This window comes from Armigeres subalbatus, chromosome 1 (genome assembly GCF_024139115.2).
Source record: "Armigeres subalbatus isolate Guangzhou_Male chromosome 1, GZ_Asu_2, whole genome shotgun sequence".
Taxonomy (NCBI): domain Eukaryota; kingdom Metazoa; phylum Arthropoda; class Insecta; order Diptera; family Culicidae; genus Armigeres; species Armigeres subalbatus.
Window position 1 is genome coordinate 249,852,761 of NC_085139.1, and position 21,906 is coordinate 249,874,666.

At 44.0% G+C, this 21,906-nt stretch overlaps 1 protein-coding gene across 3 annotated transcripts in view; it reads left to right on the forward strand.

Moving 5' to 3' along the window:
* LOC134206528 (uncharacterized) overlaps window positions 1-18,904 on the forward strand; it is a 565,921-nt gene extending 547,017 nt beyond the window's left edge. For all 3 annotated transcript variants that reach the window (XM_062682251.1, XM_062682252.1, XM_062682250.1), the window contains one exon: window positions 16,964-18,904. In XM_062682251.1, the coding sequence (XP_062538235.1) occupies window positions 16,964-18,089 (1,126 nt within the window). In that variant the 3' untranslated portion in view covers window positions 18,090-18,904. The remainder of the gene's footprint in view (window positions 1-16,963) is intronic.
* Window positions 18,905-21,906: the final 3,002 nt, after the last annotated feature.

Genomic DNA, 21,906 nt, shown 5'->3' on the forward strand with positions numbered 1-21,906 from the left:
GAATGTGTATGAAGACTAACTTCTTGGCCATCCAAGAAATTCCTGTAGTAATGCCTTTTGATCTACACGCGTAACCAAAAGTCTGTCGACCTGTTTCAAATATGGTGCATGCTCTTTGTGGTACATAGGCTTGCGTCTGGTTGTTGCCTTTCGCTTTTTTCGGCCGAGAAGGCGCCTTCTCGGGTCAACGCCCTTCGGGCTCCACTACACCCCGATCACAACGCAGGGGGCAGCAGGGACTATGTCCAAGGGCTTAACGACCCCTGCCCATGGCCTCTGCGAGTTAGGGGACCGGTCTAACGCTCTGTTAAACCTCTACCAAAAACTGCATGTGTCCACAAGCAGGTCCTATAAAAGCGACCGTGTGCCGCTCAAAGCACACAGGAGCCCAAGGAGTGCTAATTGGCACATCAGGATCAATGCCAGCGAGATCCTGATTATGGCATTCTGGCCGCGTGTTAACGGACCTTGTCTTGCATATATCGTAATATTGTGAAAACGAGGGCTGGCAGTCTGACATTCTACTCTCTTAGTAGAGCCGGGTGACACTGACTCGAAACGGCGAGTGGGCTAATGGCTAGACTGTCTTCTGTCCCCTAAAACCGTTGCGGTCCTTGTAGGACGCTGTCCAAACCTACCACCAAGCTTTGCCTGCTGGGTGGGAAAAGTCTCAGATGCCCTTTCCTAACTTGCGCTGATCTGGCTCTCCCGATTCAACGGCAGCCACAAGGGGGACCCAATTACAATAAGTGAAGCAAAAAATAATTCTTCTTTTGACGATGCGCTGCAACTAGCAGCACCGGAGTCTCCCCAGCAGTGACGGGGTATAGCCCTATCAGCACGCTCGGCGGGCCACTACCCGGGATGCGGGTGGTCGCCGAGCAACTCGATGATATCATCGAGTTTGCGAACGCAAGGCAGAACATCAGTAAGGAACTGAAACAGAACCTTCGGATGCTCCGCCAGGCTGTTCGAGTCGCAAGACAAGAACAGGATACGTTTATCAGGCGGATGGTGGGAAGAGAGAAGGCCAACAAAGGTGCTCAAACCGATGCCTTCTCCTTCCTTGGAGGAGCGACCATGGCCCAAGAGGCGTTTGATTTCGCCCTGACGGCCAAGGAAGAAAAGACTGCGCCTAACCCGAAACGGCTCAGACAGCAATCCGGCGAAGGCGCTCAGAGCAAAGCCAAACGACGTGCGACCATAAATGCCAAACGTCGTCTGGACGGAGCAGATCGGGGTGCAGAGGAGCCCGAAGGGCGTCGACCCGAGAAGGTGACTTCTCGGCCCAAAAAGGCGAAAGGCACCAACCAGGTGCAAGTTTTTTTTTTAATCTTTATTAATGTGTTTTTTTTAATTATTAATTAAGTTCAACGAAACCAGGCGCAAGTCGCCGGGCCGCAATCCCTGGTAGCTGGTCAGTAGGGCAAAGCGGAAGTCGCATCTCGACCCGCAAAGAAAGCTAAGGACAGAGGCGAGGCCTTGTTGGTGAAAACTGATAAGGCAAAGTACGCTTAAGTCCTTAAATCGATGCGGGCGGCCGAAAACCTTTCGGCGATGGGTAAGGACGTGCGAAGCGTCAGACGCACCAAGACCGGTGAAATGATGTTGGTTCTGAAACGCGAGGTGCAGGCTAGTGAGACTGACTACAGGAAGCTGGGTGACGACGCCGAGGTGAGGTCGTTGGAGGCGGAAGTGACCCTCCATTGTAAGCTACTGGACGAGGTCAAGAACGTGGACAACACCGTCAGAGACCAGTGCGGTACACAGGTCGAGAGGACCCTTGTACTCCTAATAGGCGGCCCCTTTTGGCACGCAGGTATCCTTCCTTAGGTTACCGGTTGCGGAGGCCAGAAAGGTAATGGAGCGAGGGATGTTGAAGATCGGCTGGTCAGTATGCCCAGTGAGCGAACTCCAGCCGTCTTCAGTGGACAGGTGCTATTGGTGCTTGAGTTGGGACACAAGTCCTACAACTGTAATGGCCCAGGCCGTAGTAACCTGTGTCGTCATTGTGGTGAGGAAGGGCACAAGGCGCATGAATGTGATAAGGCACCAAAGTGCCTTATCTGCGCCAGCAAAAAGCAAGCCTGTAACCACGCTATGGGTAGGTCTTCGTGTCAAGCAGCCCAGCAGCTGCTGTGGCAGTCGGTCTCGGAGTCGAGGACCGATGTCGCCCTCCTGTCCGACCCGTACAACGTCCCTGTCGATAACGGCAATTGGGTGGCGGACGGGTCTAGGATGGCGGCTATTTGCACGACGGGACGGTACCCGATCCAAGAGGTAGTACACTCCTCTGCTGAAGATGTCGCGATAGTTAAGATCAATGGTGTGTTCTATTGTAGCTGCTATGCCCCACCTGGGTGGCCTTTAGAACAGCTCAACCAGATGATCGATAGGCTATCGTCTGACCTAGTGGGTCGTAAACCGGTCGTCATAGCAGGAGATTTTAACGCTTCGGCAGTGGAGTGGGGCAGCCGCTTCATCAATCGAAGGGGTCAAGCGTTACTAAAGGCGTTAGCTAAGCTCGATGCAGTGCTAGTCAATTATGGTTCCGCTAGCACCTTCAGAAGGAACGGGGTCCAGTCATGGATTGATGTAACGTTTGTCAGTCCTGGTCTGGCACCAGACTTGGACTGGAGGGTGGACGAGTGTTCCACCCACAGTGATCATCTAGCATTTCGCTTTAAGATCAACTATGGCGTGCAACATCCGAGGTCCGGGGATCCCTGTTATAGGTCCGTGGGTGGAGAACCAATCGCCTCTTCGGCCATAGTCGATCTTCCAAGGAAAGAGAAGGCCTCAGTTGTGGCACCTTTGTCGACCTTCTCGCTTCCCCAGGTGGCTGATAGAAGCGTCCTGTTCTCTCTTTGCTTCTCACTTCTCACATCTCACATATTGCTTTTTATTTCTCACTCCTCACTTCTCATATCTTACTTCTTACAACTCACTTCTCTCCATGCACTTCTCGGCTTTTACTTATCTTTTCTTGTTTCCCACTTCTCACTTCTCACATCTTACATCTCACTTCTCGTATTAAATTCTTCTTCTTCTTCTAAATCTCACTTCTCACTTGTAGCTTCTCATTTTTCGGCTCTCACTTATCACTTCTCACTTCTCACTTCACACTTCTTACTTCCCACTGCTCGCTTCTCACTTCCCACTTCTATCTTCTAACTTTACTCTTCTTGCGCCTTCACTCCTCATATCTAACTACTTTTCATTTCTCGCTCCTCACTTCTCACAATTTAGTTTTCTCCATTCAATTCTGGCTTCTTACTTCTCACTTCTCACATCTTACATCTCACTTCATGTACCAAATTTCTCACTTCTCATTTGTCGCTTCCAACCCACTTCTCGGCTCTCACTTATCACTTCTCGTTTCTCACTTCTCACTTTTCACATATCACATCTTTATCTCATTTCCCATTTCTCACTATTCACTTCTCACTCCTCACTTCTCACTTCCTACTTCTTACTTCCCACTTCTCGCCACTCACTTCTAACTCCCCACTTCTATCTTTTAACTTCACTCTTCTTGCCTTCACTTCTCACATCTTACTACTTTTCATTTCTCGCTCCTCACTTCTCACAATTCAGTTCTCTCCATTCTTCTTCTTACTTCTCACTTCTCGATTCTCACTTCTTATATATTACATCTCACTTCTCGTATTGCATTTCTCACTTCTCATTTGTCGCTTCCAACCCACTTCTCGGCTTTCACTTATCACTTATCGTTTCCCACTTCTCGCTTCACACATCTTACTTCTCGTATCGAATGTCTAGCTTCTCGTTTCCCACCACTCGTTTCTCACTTCTCAGTTCTTACTTCTCACTATTAACTTCTTACTCCTCACTTCTCACTTTACACTACTTACTTCACACTTCTCATTTTTCACTTCGTACTTCTTACTTATCTTTTCTCGCTTCTCACTTCTTCCATCTTAAATCTCACTTATTGTATCTAATTTCTCATTTGTCACTTCTCACTTATCGATTCTCACTTCTCACTTTCCACTTTTCACTTATCACTTCTCGCTTCTCACATCTCACATGTTTATCTCATTACTCACTTCTCACTATTCACTTCTCCGCTCTCACTTGTTACTTGTCAGATCTCCCCTGTGCTTCTCACTTCTCACAAATTACTTCTCATTTCTCACTTATCACTTGTCACATCTCACATATTATTTCTCACTTCTGACTTCTCACATATCACTTCTCAATTCTCACTTGTCACCTCTCACATCTCACATCTCACCATTCACTTCTTTCTTCTCACTTCTCACTTCTCACTTTTTACTTCTTACTTCTCACTTCCTCGCTTCTCGCTCCTCACTTCACACTTCTCGCTTCTTACTTCTCCCTTTTCACTTCTCCCTTCTTGCTACTCACTTCTCACATTTCACATATTACACATTTTTTTCTCATTTCTCACTTCCCACTTCTCTCTTCTCACTTCTCATTCAGCCTCATGGATGTGGCTAAAGCCCGCAGTCCACTGTTTGTCATAATGACAAATATTTGTCAAGTTTATCCGGACATCTATCAAACCGATTACAAATCGACATGGATATCAGGTTGACTTGACAAATATTTGTCATTATGACAAACAGTGTACTGATAGCTTAAATGACCTTCGGGTTTTCCCTTGAAAAAGACTCGCGTAAAAAATTTAATCCGCGTAAATCTTAAAATCCGCGTAAAAAAGTTGCGTAAAAGCAAACCGCGTAAAAAAGGACCCCAGTGTAATTAATATTTAGTGAAACGATAAAATATCCCCATCGCTACATTCGAGCACTCTAAATTTTACAATCCGTCGCATTCTTAGTTTGATAAAGACAATTCAACAAAAAAAAATACCAACCGTCACAGCCTTGAATGGAAGCTTGTTTGCACAAACAGTAAATTACAAAGTACAAATATTAAAGATCAACATATTAGCACCGTAAACAAAGCCAGCGGCGCTCGCAGCTCATAAAACTTGCCCGCTAAATAGTGGTTGCAACCATCCATAAAAAGCAATCACGACGTCCGATTTGCGATTCATAAAATTTCCGATTAAAAAATCGCCGCTCGTTTATAATCTCGGAAAACCGGTCCTCCTCTCAGCGCTCAGGTTACCGCACGCAAGTGTTGTCCGGTTTGAACAGGCTGTCCGGATCGGATGAGCCCATAGGTGCGGGGGCGATTCAATTAACTGGCGGTGATGACCAGCATCTCGCATCCGCCCCCTTTGCGTGTTCGAGGCGAGAAAAGAATCACCAAACTGGTGGTGAGATAAAAATATTTGTATGAGAAGCTCATCCTCCGGTGGGTGACATCTTCCGCGAATCTGGCTGGCGCCATCCCCGTTAAGGTAATTATAATTGAGCCGCTTGACGGAACTTGCCATCCTCCTATTGTGCGTGTGACAGTCCGGAAAGGGAAGAGATGTTCACTTCCATCCTATCCTTTAGTCGCATACGCAAAGGTCAAGTTCGAGTCACACGTTGAGAACGAAGCTTTTCTTTTTTATCAACAGTGACCCGGCTTTTATGCTGATCGAGCGGAGCTGCTGTAATTTTGATCACATTATGACGATCAACCGTTGCTGCGTTGCGCTGCCTGGTGCCGAAAGGTTCTCCATGCCTTTTGCGCATGCCCATTTTGGGGTGTGAGGTGCGATTATTGCCCTTCCTTATTAAGCATACGACGCCAAACCGTATGTAGCGGGGCATTCTTCCGTGTGACCGATCGATCGCGGCGAGCTGTGACTGTAGCGAGTTCACATTTCGCACGGGACTGTCCTGAAAGATAAACAACACAAAGACCAATCCGATCTGAGTCTCAACGACGGACGCCTTCTCCATCCGTCGAGAGCAAGACTAATGATTGCGAAATCACAATCCTCAACTAGGCGTTCGTTTTAATCGCATACCTCTCTGGTTGGTTATTGTTGTCATCGTCGCAGGTTTCTATCTCTAATATCTCATTGGCGGGCGGGCAGCAGTATTCGGTTAATCTTGGGAACAAACGTTTGATCGTCTGAATGTCGCGTGGTCCTTTTATAGGAAGCTGATCGCGTTTCCATATACGGACAGTTCGTTTCGTTGGTATGCTGTGCTGATCTGGGCTAGAATCGTTCTTTGTTCAAACGATCGCTCCAGCAACTTTGATTCGTTGATTACCTGAACATGTCGCGAACGAACGGGTATTCTAACGGGCTTTTGAAAAAGTAATTACGGAATAGTTGTTCCAAATCTAAAGCGACGTGACCAATGACGTAGGAACCAAAACTAGATCTTTCCTATCTAACGTTAGGATATGACATATTAGGACTAATGAATGCGGATGAAATGTATTTGTTGATCATTAATTTATCGTGATCAATCGTCATCTGATGATAACCAATTGTGAAAACATTTGGTATGTAAGTGAAACAAATCAAAGCCCACGCGTAAATCATTGCAATTGTCTTTTATTGGACAATTGTTGCAGATGCCGATGCCGGTTTTGCACGTTTGATTTTCGTATGCGCGATTTATTCTAATCGTAACCACAAACATCAACTGTGCGTATCGCGACTCATCAGCCATCAAACGCCGTATGGGAAACTGGTTTTCATATGGGTAATTGAATGCATATCCACAGTACACTGGGCAAGGTGTTGTCATCACGATCGTGTTAACACGGGACAGTGTCAACTATGCAAATTCGCTTTGATTTTTTGCCGCCGAAGATAATCATGCTGCTGGAATTAGTCATCGACCAATCGTTGTGATTGTTTATCCGATAGCTGTTTGTTTTGTTGAGCTTCCAGTTTGAAGAATGACGAAGCCATGCCGATTCAAATAAATTTCCTTAGTAGTTCAACCCTAACAATCAGATAGCGATACACTTTTATGTTGGGGCACTCGATCGTAAGCAACGCAAAGCTCGACGTATTATTTTGCTCGAATTAATTCCTGTTTAGAAACTATTTTGAGTTTTTTCAGGGTATTTAAATCCCCTGGGAAGCAATGAGTAATGAATCACATACAGTGATTGGTTTCCCACCCGCCGCTGACGTATCCAGGCTCTAACGTATATGTAAAAATAGCCAGCATAAGTTAACCACCAGAAGTTTGTATGACGAAAGTCATTATTTATTATTTCTCAAAGAGTTCCATGATTTTTTTTGGAAACCAAGCAATCGTTGGTTACTAAAAGTGACTAGCACATATTACCAACTAATTACCGACAACTTTCGTGATCATTTTCCAAGGCTCTCATAGATGTGAAAAAAAATTTCCGCAGTACAAATAGCACGTGCTATCCAAACATTCACCGCCGGAATGCAGCACGTGGCGGCCAAATTTAAACAAAATATCGAAATAGCTTTTTTCTGGAGGTGTGTTTTTCTCAGGCGACTATCTGGCGCATATTTTTCGTTTGCGACCAAAAATGAGCGGAGGAGTAGATTTTTTTATGAGCGGTACAGTATTTTGGAGTAGAACTACGTCCTTCGTCCTTGGGGTCATTCCAAAGTTTCAAATTTGGGACCGTCGTGAAAAGAGATCAAGACGTAAGAGGTATTCTTCTTCTTCTTATTGGCATTACATCCTCCACTGGAACATTGTCGCCTCGCAGCTTAGTGTTCTTAAGGGCCGATGGCAACGTAGCGTTTTCTTTAGGCTGGGGGCTGTCCATAAACCACGTAGACTCTTGATGGGGGGGAGGGGTTTCGAAAAAGTCTACGATAGTCTACGAAGGGGGACGGGGGGTATACCAAAAGTCTACGTAGACGTTTAATGTTTTATTTTTTTAAAACCATTTATACAGCAGCTTTATGCCGAAGTTCAATTGTTTGATTTAAAAGTCATGGTTTTCACTAGAAAATTCTTCTGTGTTGAGCGATGGTGGCGCACACCTCTAGGAGGAATGGCTTTAGTATTTGATTTCAGGAGCTATGGACAGAGGATTAAATTTGATTTCCTTTCAAATTGATTTTTGTTTTGTTTGTCAGTTTGATTTAGTTATGTTTTTTCGAGTTTTATTGTAATGTTCACATGGAAATGGATTTGAATAGCTGAATTGCTTGAAACGTGGTAAATTTCCATATTTTTCCAATCACATATGATGTTTTGTAAAATTTGGAAAAGTCTACGTAGACTTCAAGGGGGAGAGGGGGGGTGTTTCAGAAAAGTCTACGAAAGTCTACTAGGGGGACGGGGGGGTTTGAAAAAGTGAAATTTCGGTCTACGTGGTTTGTGGACAGCCCCCTGCGTGCACGCGTCCACGGAAGTTACCCAACATCAAATGGAGTAATGCAAACGCTACGAGGACATCGGATCTAAGCACTAAGCATAGTTATTAGAGTGGGGCGCAGTTGTATGGAAAAACGCGAACTTAGTCCGATCAAGTGAGATCAAGGTTTTTCTGAATCGTTTTGGGACCCCAATCAACTGTGTAAAATATGGGCTCGATTGGTTGCGACCTCACATGCCGCATCGCGTTTTAAATTTACATGGAGGTTAGTATGGGAAAACGTACTTTTTTACATTTTTGATATTAGCTGCTTCAATTTATCATCAATCAAAAAAATACGTTAGCATAAAGTCTGGAAGATGCCGAAAGACTTTGCCGAAGAAGGTACGTACCTGGAAGGTCTACAAAAAATGTTATTACGTTTCGAAAATTGATTGTTTAACCCTTAAAGGCGCAAGGCGATTTTTTTAGAAATCGTCGGAAATATTTTTAACGCAAATAACCATTGAAATTATTAACATTAAACGTATTTTCGGTTTGTTGTTTTAAAACAACATTGCGCATTTAAGGGTTAAACCATATGCAAGAAATCAATGTTTCTGCCAACACTACCGGACGACATATGGTTATCGAACTCTAAAGCCCTATAAGATCAATTATTTTGAAATAACACTCAATTAAATTATTGGTCTACGTAGTTCGGCAGTGCTGGCAAAATAAACGAATTTTTGCATACGGTTTGAACACTCAATTTTCGAAGCGTTATAACTTTTTTCGTAGACGTTCCAGCAACGTGCCTTCTTCAGCAAACTTTTTCGACATCCTTTGGGTTATACTTTAACGCAATGTGCCACTTGGTTTACGATGAACTGAAACCTCCAGTAGTAGAAATTCAAAAATGTACGTTCTCCCATACTAATTTCCATACAAACTACAAACGCGATGCGGAAAGCAAGGAAGCAAGGGTCCCAAATTCTGCACAGTTGTTCAGGACCCAGAATGGCTTCGAAAAACCATTGATTTGAAAAAATGACCAGGACGCCCCACTCTAATAGTTATTAACTGTGAGGCTTCAAAGGCATGTCACCATTTTAGCTTTGTATATTATGAGGCTAACACCACAGACAAACAGACGTAACACTTCCATAAAGTCCATCGCTTATCAATTGTTTCATGCGATTCTTCCTACAGAGGCGCTAATAGTCGACCAATCTAGCATTTAACTAAAGTGTGTGTAATACAAAGTGTCTATACTGCCGTAATCTGGAAAAGTGACGTAACAGCCATTTTACAACATGAATGTTTTACATTTTTCTGTTAAAGAGCTTGATGAGTAGTACTCGTTAACACCATTTTTGGGAAATGGCGTATACGTCACTTTTTCAGATTACGGCAGTATACAGTGTCAGAATTGGAACAAGATTTTTTGTTTATTCAGGTTAAGGCCGAAATGGCCTGTGCGGTATATAAGAGTCTTCTCCATTCAGCTCGGTCCATGGCTACACGTCGCCAACCACGCAGTCTACGGAGGGTCCGCATGTCATCTTCCACTTGATCGATCCACCTTGCCCGCTGCGCACCTCGCCTTCTTGTGCCCGTCGGATCGTTGTCGAGAACCATTTTCACCGGGTTATTGTCCGACACTCTGGCTCCGTGCCCGGCCCACCGCAGTTGTCCGATTTTCTCGTGTGAACGATGGATGGTTCTCCCAACAGCTGATGCATCTCGTGGTTCATTCGCCTCCTCCACGTACCGTCCGCCATCTGCACCCCATCATAGATGGTACGCAGCACTTTCCTTTCGAAAACTCCGAGTGCGGGTTGATCCTCCACGAGCATCATCCAGGTCTCGTATCCGTAGAGGACTACCGGTCTAATGAGCGTTTTGTAGATTGTCAGTTTGGTACGGCGGCGAACTTTAATCGATCGGAGCGTCTTGCGGAGTCCAAAGTATGTACGATTTCCAGCCACTATGCGTCTCCGAATTTCTCTGCTGGTATCATTTTCGGCAGTCACCAGTGAGCCCAAGTACACAAATTCTTCTACCACCTCGATTTCGTCACCACCGATGCAAACTCGCGGTGGGTGGCTCACATTGTCTTCTCTTGAACCTCTTCCTATCATGTACTTCGTCTTCGACGTGTTGATGACTAGTCCGATCCGCTTGGCTTCCCTCTTCAGTCTGATGTAGGCTTCCTCCATCCTCTCAAAGTTACGTGCCATGATATCAATGTCGTCGGCGAAGCCAAATAGCTGGACGGACTTATTGAAAATTGTACCACTCGTGTTAATCCCTGCTCTTCGTATTACCCCTTCCAAAGCGATGTTGAATAGCAGGCACGAAAGACCATCACCTTGCCGTAACCCTCTGCGCGTTTTGAAGGGACTCAGGAATTCCCCTGAAACTCGAACTACGCACATCACCCGATCCATCGTCGCCTTAATCAACCGTATCAGTTTATCCGGAAATCCGTTTTCGTGCATTAGCTGCCATAGCTGGTCCCGATCGATTGTATCATATGCGGCTTTAAAGTCGATAAATAGATGATGTGTGGGCACGTTGTATTCGCGGCATTTCTGCAATACCTGTCGTACGGCGAATACCTGGTCTGTGGTAGAGCGTTCACCCATAAATCCCTCCTGGTACTGCCCCACAAACTTTCTTGCAATTGGTGTTAGTCGGCGGCATAAAATTTGGAAGAGTACCTTGTAGGCGGCGTGCAGAAATGTGATTGCGCGATAGTTGCTACAATCCAGCTTATCGCCCTGTTACACCCTCCGGGTGCAAGAAAACGATCTCAAGTGGGTTGGTGAACGAACTCAACTAAAAGTATATTTTACATTAATAATTAAACATATAAACAATACAATAAACATACAATCTAGTTTTCTCCCACAGCAACTAGCCTTCTTTCTGCTCTCTACCTCTATAGGCTAGCGGACGATTCTATATATACAATTAATTCCAATTAAAAACAAATTTTCAAACTACCAAGGAACAAACTCACGGCAAGGAACGTTAATATGCTTTATGCAATACGATGACGAAATAAGGACTTCGATACAAAGACTTTGTTACAGCAATGATCTATAAATAACACATTAAATACATCATCTACACTACACTACAATATTCACAATACTCAACAAATTCTTACATTCAATCTTTCACAATTATACAATCATACACATTTCATTCCGCTAGAAAGAAAACCATCTTTCTTCATTCCTTCTGTACAGAACCATCAACAAATCTGTTATGGCCGTTCCTTTTTCTACCGCTTTTGCTTCAATTAGCTCCCTCATGTATGTGTGTCAACATTGAGCAACAAGCAAACGGAACGCGTTTGCTACATCGCTCATCATGCGCGTTCACGCTATTAACCCTTTCAGGCCCGTCGGAATTACCCACGGCAACACGCCCTTTTTGTAGATGGGACACACGACACCTTCCATCCACTCCTACGGCAGAACCTCATCCTCCAAAACCTTGGTTATTACCCAGTGCAGCGGTCTAGCCAGTGCCTGAAGCATCCTTCCAAGAGGCTCGGAAGCCTCCTTCCAAGAGGCTCGGAAGCCTCCTTCCAAGAGGCTCGGAAGCCTTCTTCCAAGAGGCTCAGAAGCCTTCTTTCAAGAGGCTTTAAAGCCTTCTTTCAAGAGGCTTTAAAGCCTCCTTCCAAGAGATTCTGAAGCCTCCTATCAAGAGGCTCGGAAGCCTCCTTGCAAGAGGTTCTGAAGTGTCCTTTCAAGAGGCTCTAAAACCTCCTTCCAAGAGGCTCTAAAGCCTGCTTTCAAGAGGCTCTAAAGCCTCCTTCCAAGAGGTTCTGAAACATCCTTCCAAGAGGCTCGGAAGCCTCCTTCCAAGAGGCTCGGAAGCCTCCCTCCAAGAGGCTCGGAAGCCTCCTTCCAAGAGGCTCGGAAGCCTCCTTTTAAGAGGCTCGGAAGCCAGCGTCCAAGAGGCTGTGAAGCTTTCTTTCAAGAGGCTCGGAAGCCTCCTTTCAAGAGGCTCGGAAGCCTCCTTCCAAGAGGCTCGGAAGCCTTCTTTCAAGAGGCTCTGAAGCCTCCTTTCAAGAGGCTCTAAAACCTCCTTCCAAGAGGTTTTGAAACGTCCTTCCATGAAACTTGGAAGCCTTCTTGAAAAGTTCGAAGGGGTACCTCTCGAGAAAAAAGGTTGAGAACCGCTGTTCTAAGCCTTATTCATTTTTCATTTTCATTTATTTAGTTTAGAGTAGAGTGGGGCAAGAGTACGCACTTAGTTTTCAATCGATCATGTGGCCCTTGTGAAACAATCTTCTGCATATCAAATCTGTGTCGATGATTCATATACTCTTCCTTTATGTTACCCAGTGGAAAAAATATTGAAATTATTGAGATTCGTTTTAGTAGAACCCTTACTGCAAGACAAGTGAAAAACGCACTCTTACCCCACCGGTGGGGTAAAAGTGCGCATCGGGTGGGGTAAGAGTACGCATTTATCCAATCATGTGCTTTAAGTATATATTAACAAAAATAAGAGTTAATAACATTTAATTGATGTTTAATGAGAGTATATTAGGGAATGTTTAAAGATTACGTAACTCTTAAAGGGGGAGGGGGTCCTAAAAATGTGCACTTTCATACGAAAAACCATTGTTTTTTTATATATACAAAAAACTACGGATGTAAAAATATATATCAGGTTTCGCTTGGCGTATACAAAGGCATTTTCCTTAAATAAAGTCCACCAATCACGTAACGTAAAATTTGGCTATTTCATTACCCCTCCCCCCTATCTTACACTATTTGTATGAATCCTCTAAAAAATATATGGATCGTCACACATCTCGCAACCCCTCCCAGCTAAACGTTGCGTAATTTATGAATGTTTCTTTTGATTAAATGAAATTATCATTTAGATGAAATTGTGTTTTCGTACTATGTTTAGGTGTACAACAAGTTCTAATACATTATTTCGCTTAAGTGCTTTGTTCGCTAAGTCCTTTCTAACACCGAATTACTTCAACTTATCCTAAAAACTTGTGATAATTTCGAATTCTGTCCCTTTTTTCTTAGTTGTGAATCTTTACGCTTTGGAAGAAGTCTTATTTCGGCCGGAGATACGGGTTTGACATCATAACTTGAAGATTCATATGCGTACTCTTGCCCCACCGGTTCCTGCGTACTTTTACCCCACAGTCCCAAAAATTATTCAAGTAATGGTTTCGACTTTTTGGAAAACAAACCGGATTGGTGTTCTGTACTATAAAGTACTCTATACAATGGGGTATCGAATTGGTATTATGATCACCTGGGTGAACGTGTATAGGGTAATCAAGTATTAGTTGCGGAAATCCAAATGTTTTTGGCAATATGACCAAAAGGTATCTAGCTCCATATCTCCCTTGTTGTTTATTCAAATCGTTTACAATTACACATGATAATAGTTGGCCAGAATACCTGTCAAACTGATGCAATGCTGCTAGTTTATCTTTTTTTATTACTTCAAAAAATCGAAAACGTACTCTTACCCCACGCGCACTCTTGCCCCACTCTACTCTACATATAAACAAATAACACTGAATCAACAATTTGACGCCACAATACACGGTTCCACGCTCACCAAGTCGTTTTGCACCTGGTCTGCCCAACTCGCTAGCTGTGCTCTGCCTCCCCCACCTCATAACAGCCGGATCTGAAGCGAACACCATCTTTGCCAGCCACCATCTTTGTCCGGCTTTCTTGCAACATGCCCTGCTCACCGTACCCTTCCGGCTTTAGCTACCTTCTGGATACTGGGTTCGCCGTAGAGCTGGGCGAGCTCGTGGTTCATTCTTCGCCGCCACACACCGTCTTCTTGCACACCGCCAAAGATGGTCCTAAGCACCCGTCTCTCGAATACTCCGAGTGCTTGCAAGTCCTCCTCGAGCATTGTCCGTCCATGTTTCATGTCCGTAGAGGACTACCAGTCTTATCAGTGTCTTGTTTGTACATGACACATTTGGTGCGGTTGCAAATCTTTTTTGACTGCATTTTTTTTCTGGAGCCCGTAGTAGGCCCGACTTCCACAGATGATGCGCCTCGTATTTCACGACTAACATTGTTATCAGCCGTTAGCAAAGATTTAAGGTAAACGAATTCCTCCACCACCTCGAAGGTATCCTCGTCTATCGTAACACTGCTTCCCAGGCGGGCCCCGTCGCGCTCGGTTCCGCCCACAAGCATGTACTTTGTCTCTGATGCATTGACCACCAGTCCAACTTATTGCTTCACGTTTCAGGCGGGTGTACAATTCTGCCACCTTTGCAAATGTTCGGCCGACAATATCCATGTCATCCGCGAAACAAATAAATTGACTGGATCTGTTGAAAATCGTACCCCGGCAATGCTGTACAACAGGCACGACAGTCTATCACCTTGTCTTAGTGGGGACTAATTGATTCGAACGAACTGGAGTGTTCGCCCGAAATCTTCGCACAGTTTTGCACACCATCCACCGTTGCTTTGATCATTCTGGTAAGCTGTTCTTGTCCATAATTTTCCATAGCTCTACACGGTCTATACTGTCGTATAGAGGTTGGGACATGGTATTCACGTCATTTTTGAAGGATTTGCCGTACAGTAAAGATCTGGTCCATTGTCGAGCGGTCGTCAACAAACCCGAGACGGCTTGATAACTTCCTACGAACTCATTCACTATTGGTGATTGATGACGGAGGATGATCTGGGATATCACTTTGTAGGCAGCATTAAGGATAGTGATCGCTCGAAAGCTTTCACACTCCAGCCTTTTTTTGTAGATGGGGCATATGACCCCTTCCTTTCACTTCACCGGTAGTTGTCGAGTTTCCCAGATTCTGACTACCAGTTTGTGCAGGCAAGTGGTCAGCTTTTCCGGGCCCATCTTGATGAACTCAGCTCCGATACCATCCTTACCAGCTGCTTTATCCATTTATGATTCTGTCTGCAGTGGTGATCTGTGTTGGAAGTAGGTGCTGCGAATGGCCATATTAGAGGCAGCGGAATCAATTAGTCGTAGGCCGTTTTTGTTCGTCAGCCGGTGGGCGCTAAACTTTTTAATAATCAGTCTAAACTCCTCCTCTTGCCCAACATGAGCGTTCAAATCACGTATGATGATTTTGACGTCGTGGCTTGGGCAGCTGTCGTACTCACGTTCCAGCTGCGCGTAGAATGCGTCCTTATCATCATCAATGCTTCCAGAGTGTGGGCTAGCGGACGTTGATTATTCTGAAGCTGAAGAACCGGCCTTTGATCCTCAATCTGCACATTCTCTCATTGTTGCTTGATTAAGACTTCAATTCATTCTTTATTTTTTCCATTTCAGTCACTTTCCACAAAGAAAACTCTTCATATAGCTGAAATTGACACTTTTGACTAAAAAAATAATGATAAAATTAGCAAGAGAAAATTTTTGACATCCGTCCACTCCAATGAGTTCTTGGATCCGCAATCCGAAGCTTATGGCCTTCATTCAATTGCCTCAAAAATAAAATCGAAAATTGCTGAGTTTTTGGAAAATACAATACAAAGTTCAATCCAAATCAAATCTAATTACAACCCGAATTCAATCCAAATTCAATCGAAATAAAAATAAAAATTGTTGAGATTTTAGTAAAAACAACTAAGCAATTTAAGAGGCGAACCAGTCTCCGGCTGAAAACCTCTTTAATAAAGCTATAATAATAACTAAGCAATTTATAATGATTTGCTAGCCTTCTCTCGCCCATGGTGTCTGTAGAGCACCATCAAATGTTGCATCTCCTAACCTTCATCGAATTGTTTCAACATCAAAAAGCAATATTTGGCTTTGAGTACAAATAGTTAAATTATTGAAAACAATTTAATTAACTATTGATTTACAATCAAACACTTTTTTTCGTTTTCCACTAATTTTAGCCATGCCAAATGACTTTTGTTCTAGCATTTTGCTCAAATATGATTCCTTCCTATTCAAATCTTTGAAAAAAGTCAAGGGCGGGAAAGGGTTAAATCTAAAGCGAACTCATTTTTATCCAATTTCTAAACATTATACAGTGTGTACATGGTGGATCGGAAGCAATAGGCGATTCTGCTAGGTGGGTCACATGTCCGAAAAGTTTGGGAAGCTCTGGGATAGAAGCAGTGTTGGTAAATGCTCAAATTCTCAAATCTCATCCATGATTCAAATCAAGCGCGAGACAAACCCCCCGACTCATGTCTCAGAGAATCGTCCATGATTCGACTCGCGATTTGCATCATTGCATAATTTTTGCGTGTTCTAGTTCGTGAAATTCATCGGAACAACTTTCTTTACTTAAAACAATGGATGATAAATCCATGAGAAACATAAAATACGCTTCGATTGGGTTTTAACACTTTTTGGAGCGAAATCATTTTTCGGCGGATGAGCGAGACGATGCGATTCTGCGTGAAAAACTCCATACAGAATTGTAAGCGAGTCAGCTCACGCATGAGGCTTCGGTGAATGAGACTTGAGCATGATTCTACCAACACTGGATAGAAGACTGGTATCCTCCCACAAGTTTCAAGGGTCCAAACGCCGGTTTCTATTTTATGAAAAACATGTAACACATAACTTATGTAGGAATGAATCTAGTTGAAAAAATATTAATTATTCTCTTCTTTTCCATCATTCTCTACCAATCAAATCACAAGTCTCATTACTTTCTACTCTCTTATAGCTCAAGTTATGTGATGCAACTAAGTTAAATAATATTTTATTCTTTTCTGCCTACTTACAGAAGCTATAGTCAACCACCACCTCCAACGGCAACAACACTTGGTCGATATAGCAAAAGCACCAATCGACTCCCGACGTCGACCAACGGCCACCATGAGCATCACACCTCCTCCTCATCCTACATGCAGCAATCTTCCAACAACTCTCAAACCCTGCCCCGTAAACTCTATGAGCAGAAACAGAAAGCCAAACCCCTTCACTCGTCCACCATCAACGTGTCTATCGTCAACACCGTCAGTCCCTCACCCCAGTCACCCCCGGCCAACACTGGTCCGGTCAAACCCGCTCGAACCTACAAAGCACTCAACCGAAGCAAATCCTTTAACGTACACGGCCTCAACGGAACCAACGATCCTAGTCCAATCTATCTGGAGAAGATCACCAGGAACAACTACAACTCCTTCTATCGATCCAACTCCCATCTGGACGATCTCCAGCACACGCCCTCCCGCCACCAGAACGAATCCATGCAGCTCAAGAGTCCCTCCATCGTCAATCTAATCAGCCGGAGCACCCGGGATCTGACGCAGAGTCCCCTCTACGAAGACGAACGAGTGCAGTCGCGTACCGAGTACTACAACGAATACTCCGCCAACAAGAAGAACGTCTTCCTCAAAAACCTCCAGAACCGGGCTCCGGAGCTCTACCGTACGCTGCATGGTAGCAGCGCGTCGCCGGCCAATGGCCGCGACTCACAGCACAACGGCCACGCAGGAAGCCCCTCGCGGGAGTACCTCAACACGTACATCAGCCGGGAGCAGGAATCCTCGCTGGGGTCCCGATCGCCCATCACCATCAACAAGGACACGGCTGGCATCGTGCGCCGCGGTAGCTCTAGCACCGACGACCACAACGAAAGCTACCGCATAACGCAGAATTCGGACGATCCGCAACGCCCGGGGGTAACAAACACCGTCAGAAATTTCAGCAAGAAGACCGTTCCCACCAAGGACGGCCGGGGTATGCAAACCATCGAGACGAGCGAGGTACGAACGACCAGCAGCAGTCGGTACCGGTCGGAACCTCCGGCAGCGCTCAAGTATCAGGAGTTCCGTAACGGCCATAACAACGGAATGAACGGTGGCAGCAGCGGCGGAGTAGTAATCGAACTGCGAGGAAAATCTTAGGCATTTCTGAGAGAAAATTTGCATAATTTTTATTCACATTGATGTCGGATATTATGTTTAGACTGCGGAGTTGGAACATGTTATTCGGAAGGTGATACAACTGAAAAATGAAAATGTTAAACATACATTAAATAAGATTTTCTCTCTGTGCCAGATTTGATGAAACTCTATAAATAACTTTATAACAATAAAACGCACCTGCGTTGGGAGTAAAGGAGATGAACATGACCTATGATCTTTGAAATGATTCATTCAGGCGTCACGTTTTAAACAATTGGGTTGTTTAGGGGTATATATGTTTTTACATATTCTGAATCTGCATGAAAAACTGAGCCTAACTCCAATTTTTCAGAATTTTTGGAGCCCCGGAACTATTTTTAATTTGGATTTTAAATTTATATGGGACTAAAAATTTGTTCTTATGCTGCATGGGCCAACTGTCATTCTATGAATGTTAGTGTCATTCTATCGATTAAAATGGCTTATTGTTTGCTATACAAAAATAAAAATAAAAGGTTTACAAGCAAAATAAAAATATGTTGGAGATCAGAAAAGTATGCTCTTTATGTTAAACTATAAAAAACCTCATATTTTTCTCTGCTCAACAACCCAATTGTGTCACATTTAGAACTTCTTTAAGATTTAAATCAGAAGAACACTAACAAACCGATGGAGAAATTGGCAACCACACCAATCATCAAAAGCATGTTTTAACCAAGCAAATTTATAGGTATTTAATATAACCTAGAACAGCCTTTAGGCAACGGTAATCAATGACCATGAAAGTTATCGTAAAATAAAGTAACATGTGTGTACGGTTTGATGGAATATTTTAAATAGATAAGAAAGAACGACCTCACCATATTTTGCCTTTTTCGTACACTACAGGGTGTTCAATAAGTTCGAATACACTTTCAAAAATGTTTTAAAATTTAGAATAAATTATTTCTTTTCTCAGTTGCATTTCATTGGAAGTATTGTTTATAAGGAACGTTTGTAACATTTCTTTTGGAATGACCTCTATTTTGTACTTCTTCACGAGCTTTAAACGTTTCTAAAACCCATCCCACGCGGCACGCACGATCTGCATGGGCATTTCGTTCCAGATTTTGAGAATTACGTCTTGAATTGGTCCAAGTTACTTACCTTGTATTCGTATATGTCGTCAACACCACACACATCCGATAGCGTATATATACCGCTAATGCTGACACCAATACTAATACAGAATATGTACATTGGGCTAACAAACACAATGATCAAATATTTGTATTCGAACTTATTGAACACCCTGTAAGTATACGTACAGGCTATAGGATCATTCCAAAATCGAATTTTTGATCGGAGGTTTGAAGACCCATAGTGCCATATACCAATCGACTTAACTCTATGAAGTACAGTAGACGTTCGATACGACTGTACATAAAAAAAAAGTCGTGTCTTGCGCGCGCTCGTCATTTTCGTTCGAGATTTCACCTTCACGTCGAGCGGACGAAAGCTATCTACCAAAGTGCCTGCAGGACGCCAGTATGCAGGAGAACATGCATTATAGGACTCTTCGTAACATGCACCTGAAACACGTTTAAATTGGTTCAAACGGCAATCTTGAGGTCCTGCGGCCAAAGTTTGATTGTAATTGAGATACTAACATATTCCAATCGCTTAACATGAACTTGAGACGGATGAGAAAGGAGTGACCAAAATGAAGTTAGGTTTTTATTCATCACACATTTATTGGTCACCCCATGTACAGTACATGGATGGACCATTAATTGCCAACTTTCAGGCTGTTTTCAATGATATCGCTAAGATTGCGAAACAATGTTAATTTCTGGTTTAATCTATGTCAGTTAAGCAAATAAATGCATTTAAATGAATGTGGATACGTGTAGGTAAGTCATACCATTGAGATCTGTAGGTGGCCATTTTTAAATTAAGAGAAAATGACTCTGTCCAAAATATATGCATTTTCCATGTCGAAATTATATATTTGATGTCCAAAAAGAAAATATTTCAGTTCGCAGTATATCACAGTTTACACCTAGTAAACGTAATTTACTCAAAAATTGGGCAATGGAGACACAAGACTAATCATAGATTATGTATTTGGATGAACCTAGTGGTTTTCAATTGTTTTATACTATTCAATCTCGATATATTTTCTAATGAATGTCCAATCGCCGGCACAATCGCGCTCATCGCGGCATACTGTCCAACGCAAGCCAAAGCCGGCGATGGATCATCGGCTGCCCTTCGGAGGGACATCGTCAAGCTGACGCGGAGGCAAGGCCAGTATATCATTGCCGGCGACTTGAATGCCAAACATCAAGCCTGGGGCAACAGTCGCGGCAATCGAAACGGCACCATCTGGAGCAACGACATGGAGGAAGGCCACTACACGATCCTGAGCCCGGATTCCCCCACTCGGCTGAGTCGGTCCGGTGCCCACGCAACGCTCGACCTCTACATAACAAACCTGAGTGACCACGTCTCGCAGTCGGTTGTATACCAGGAGCTCAGTTCGGATCACTATCCGGTGGAACTGGGCTCCTCGGTTAATCGGCACCAGCAGTTACGGCGGAACTACCACCGAGTGAACTGGCAGCGGTTCCAGCAGTGCGTCGATAACACCGTCGACTACGAGGTGCGTCCGGAGACGCCGGAAAGTATCGACCGCCAGCTGTGCGCTATCGAGGAGGCGATCACGGCGGCCCGAGAGCAACACGTACCGACGGCTCGGCAGGCAAGCAACTCCTTAAACATCGATACACTCACCAAAGATTTGATTCGATTGCGGAATGTCACTCGCAGGCAGTTTCAGCGTACTGGACTGCCTGAGCTTAAGGCACGCTGCAATCGAATCACAAAATTATCAAGGCCAGAATGGTGGACCTCAAAATAACGACTTCTCGAATAAGATCCGCACTCTCCCAGATTATGCTAATCCGTTCTGGAAAATGACCAAAATACTAAAATCCAAGCCTCGGCCCATTCCACCTTTGATCCCACTAGACAATAATGGCTCTAAGGATCGCTTGATAACTCCTGCAGAGAAGGTCGCTGAAATAGGTCGTCACTTCGTCAGCTCACACAATCTTGGGCAGAACATCGTCAGTCCACACGAAGCAGCCGTCAACGAGCATGCTGATTCCCAACGACTTCTCAGCGAATTGAGGGCCTATATCAAATCATCGAAGAACATGAAGGCCCCAGGCTTCGACAGCATCCTGAATCTCGAGCTCAAACACATGAGTGCGCCGTTCTTTGAGCACCTCTCGTCAGGCTTGCCAAAAACTCCTCGCCGAGTAGAAAATGAGCAAGAGCAAGAGTTTTTTTGAGGAGCAGAAATAAGCATCAAAACTCACAACATTGTGCATCATTAAACCCGAGCTTGTGCGTCGCAAAACAAGAGCGAGTCTATCTGTTCATCTTTTTCTTGTGGTGCGTCACTCACTTACACTCACACTCAAAACAGCCTCTAAGATTTTTCTCATATACAAAGTGTCGCTCCGGAGGCTCAATGAATGCTCTTTCGCCCGACGCCTCACTCACATGTGTTTTTTCAGAGTGTAAAATAATCGAATTTTTTTAGTGAAGTCCATTTTTCTTCATTTGTCAGTTCACTTCCGACACATTCATAGTCGGCTCTGGACAGTCAATATTCAGTTGACTATTAGTCATTGAATATTTATGCACATTTTACAAATTGATAAATTATCTGAAATCTAAACACATTTCAAATTAGTAAAGTGATTTATCACACAGGACTGAATCCGATTTTCATCCGCGAGGCACTTTCAGCGGTAAACATCAACAT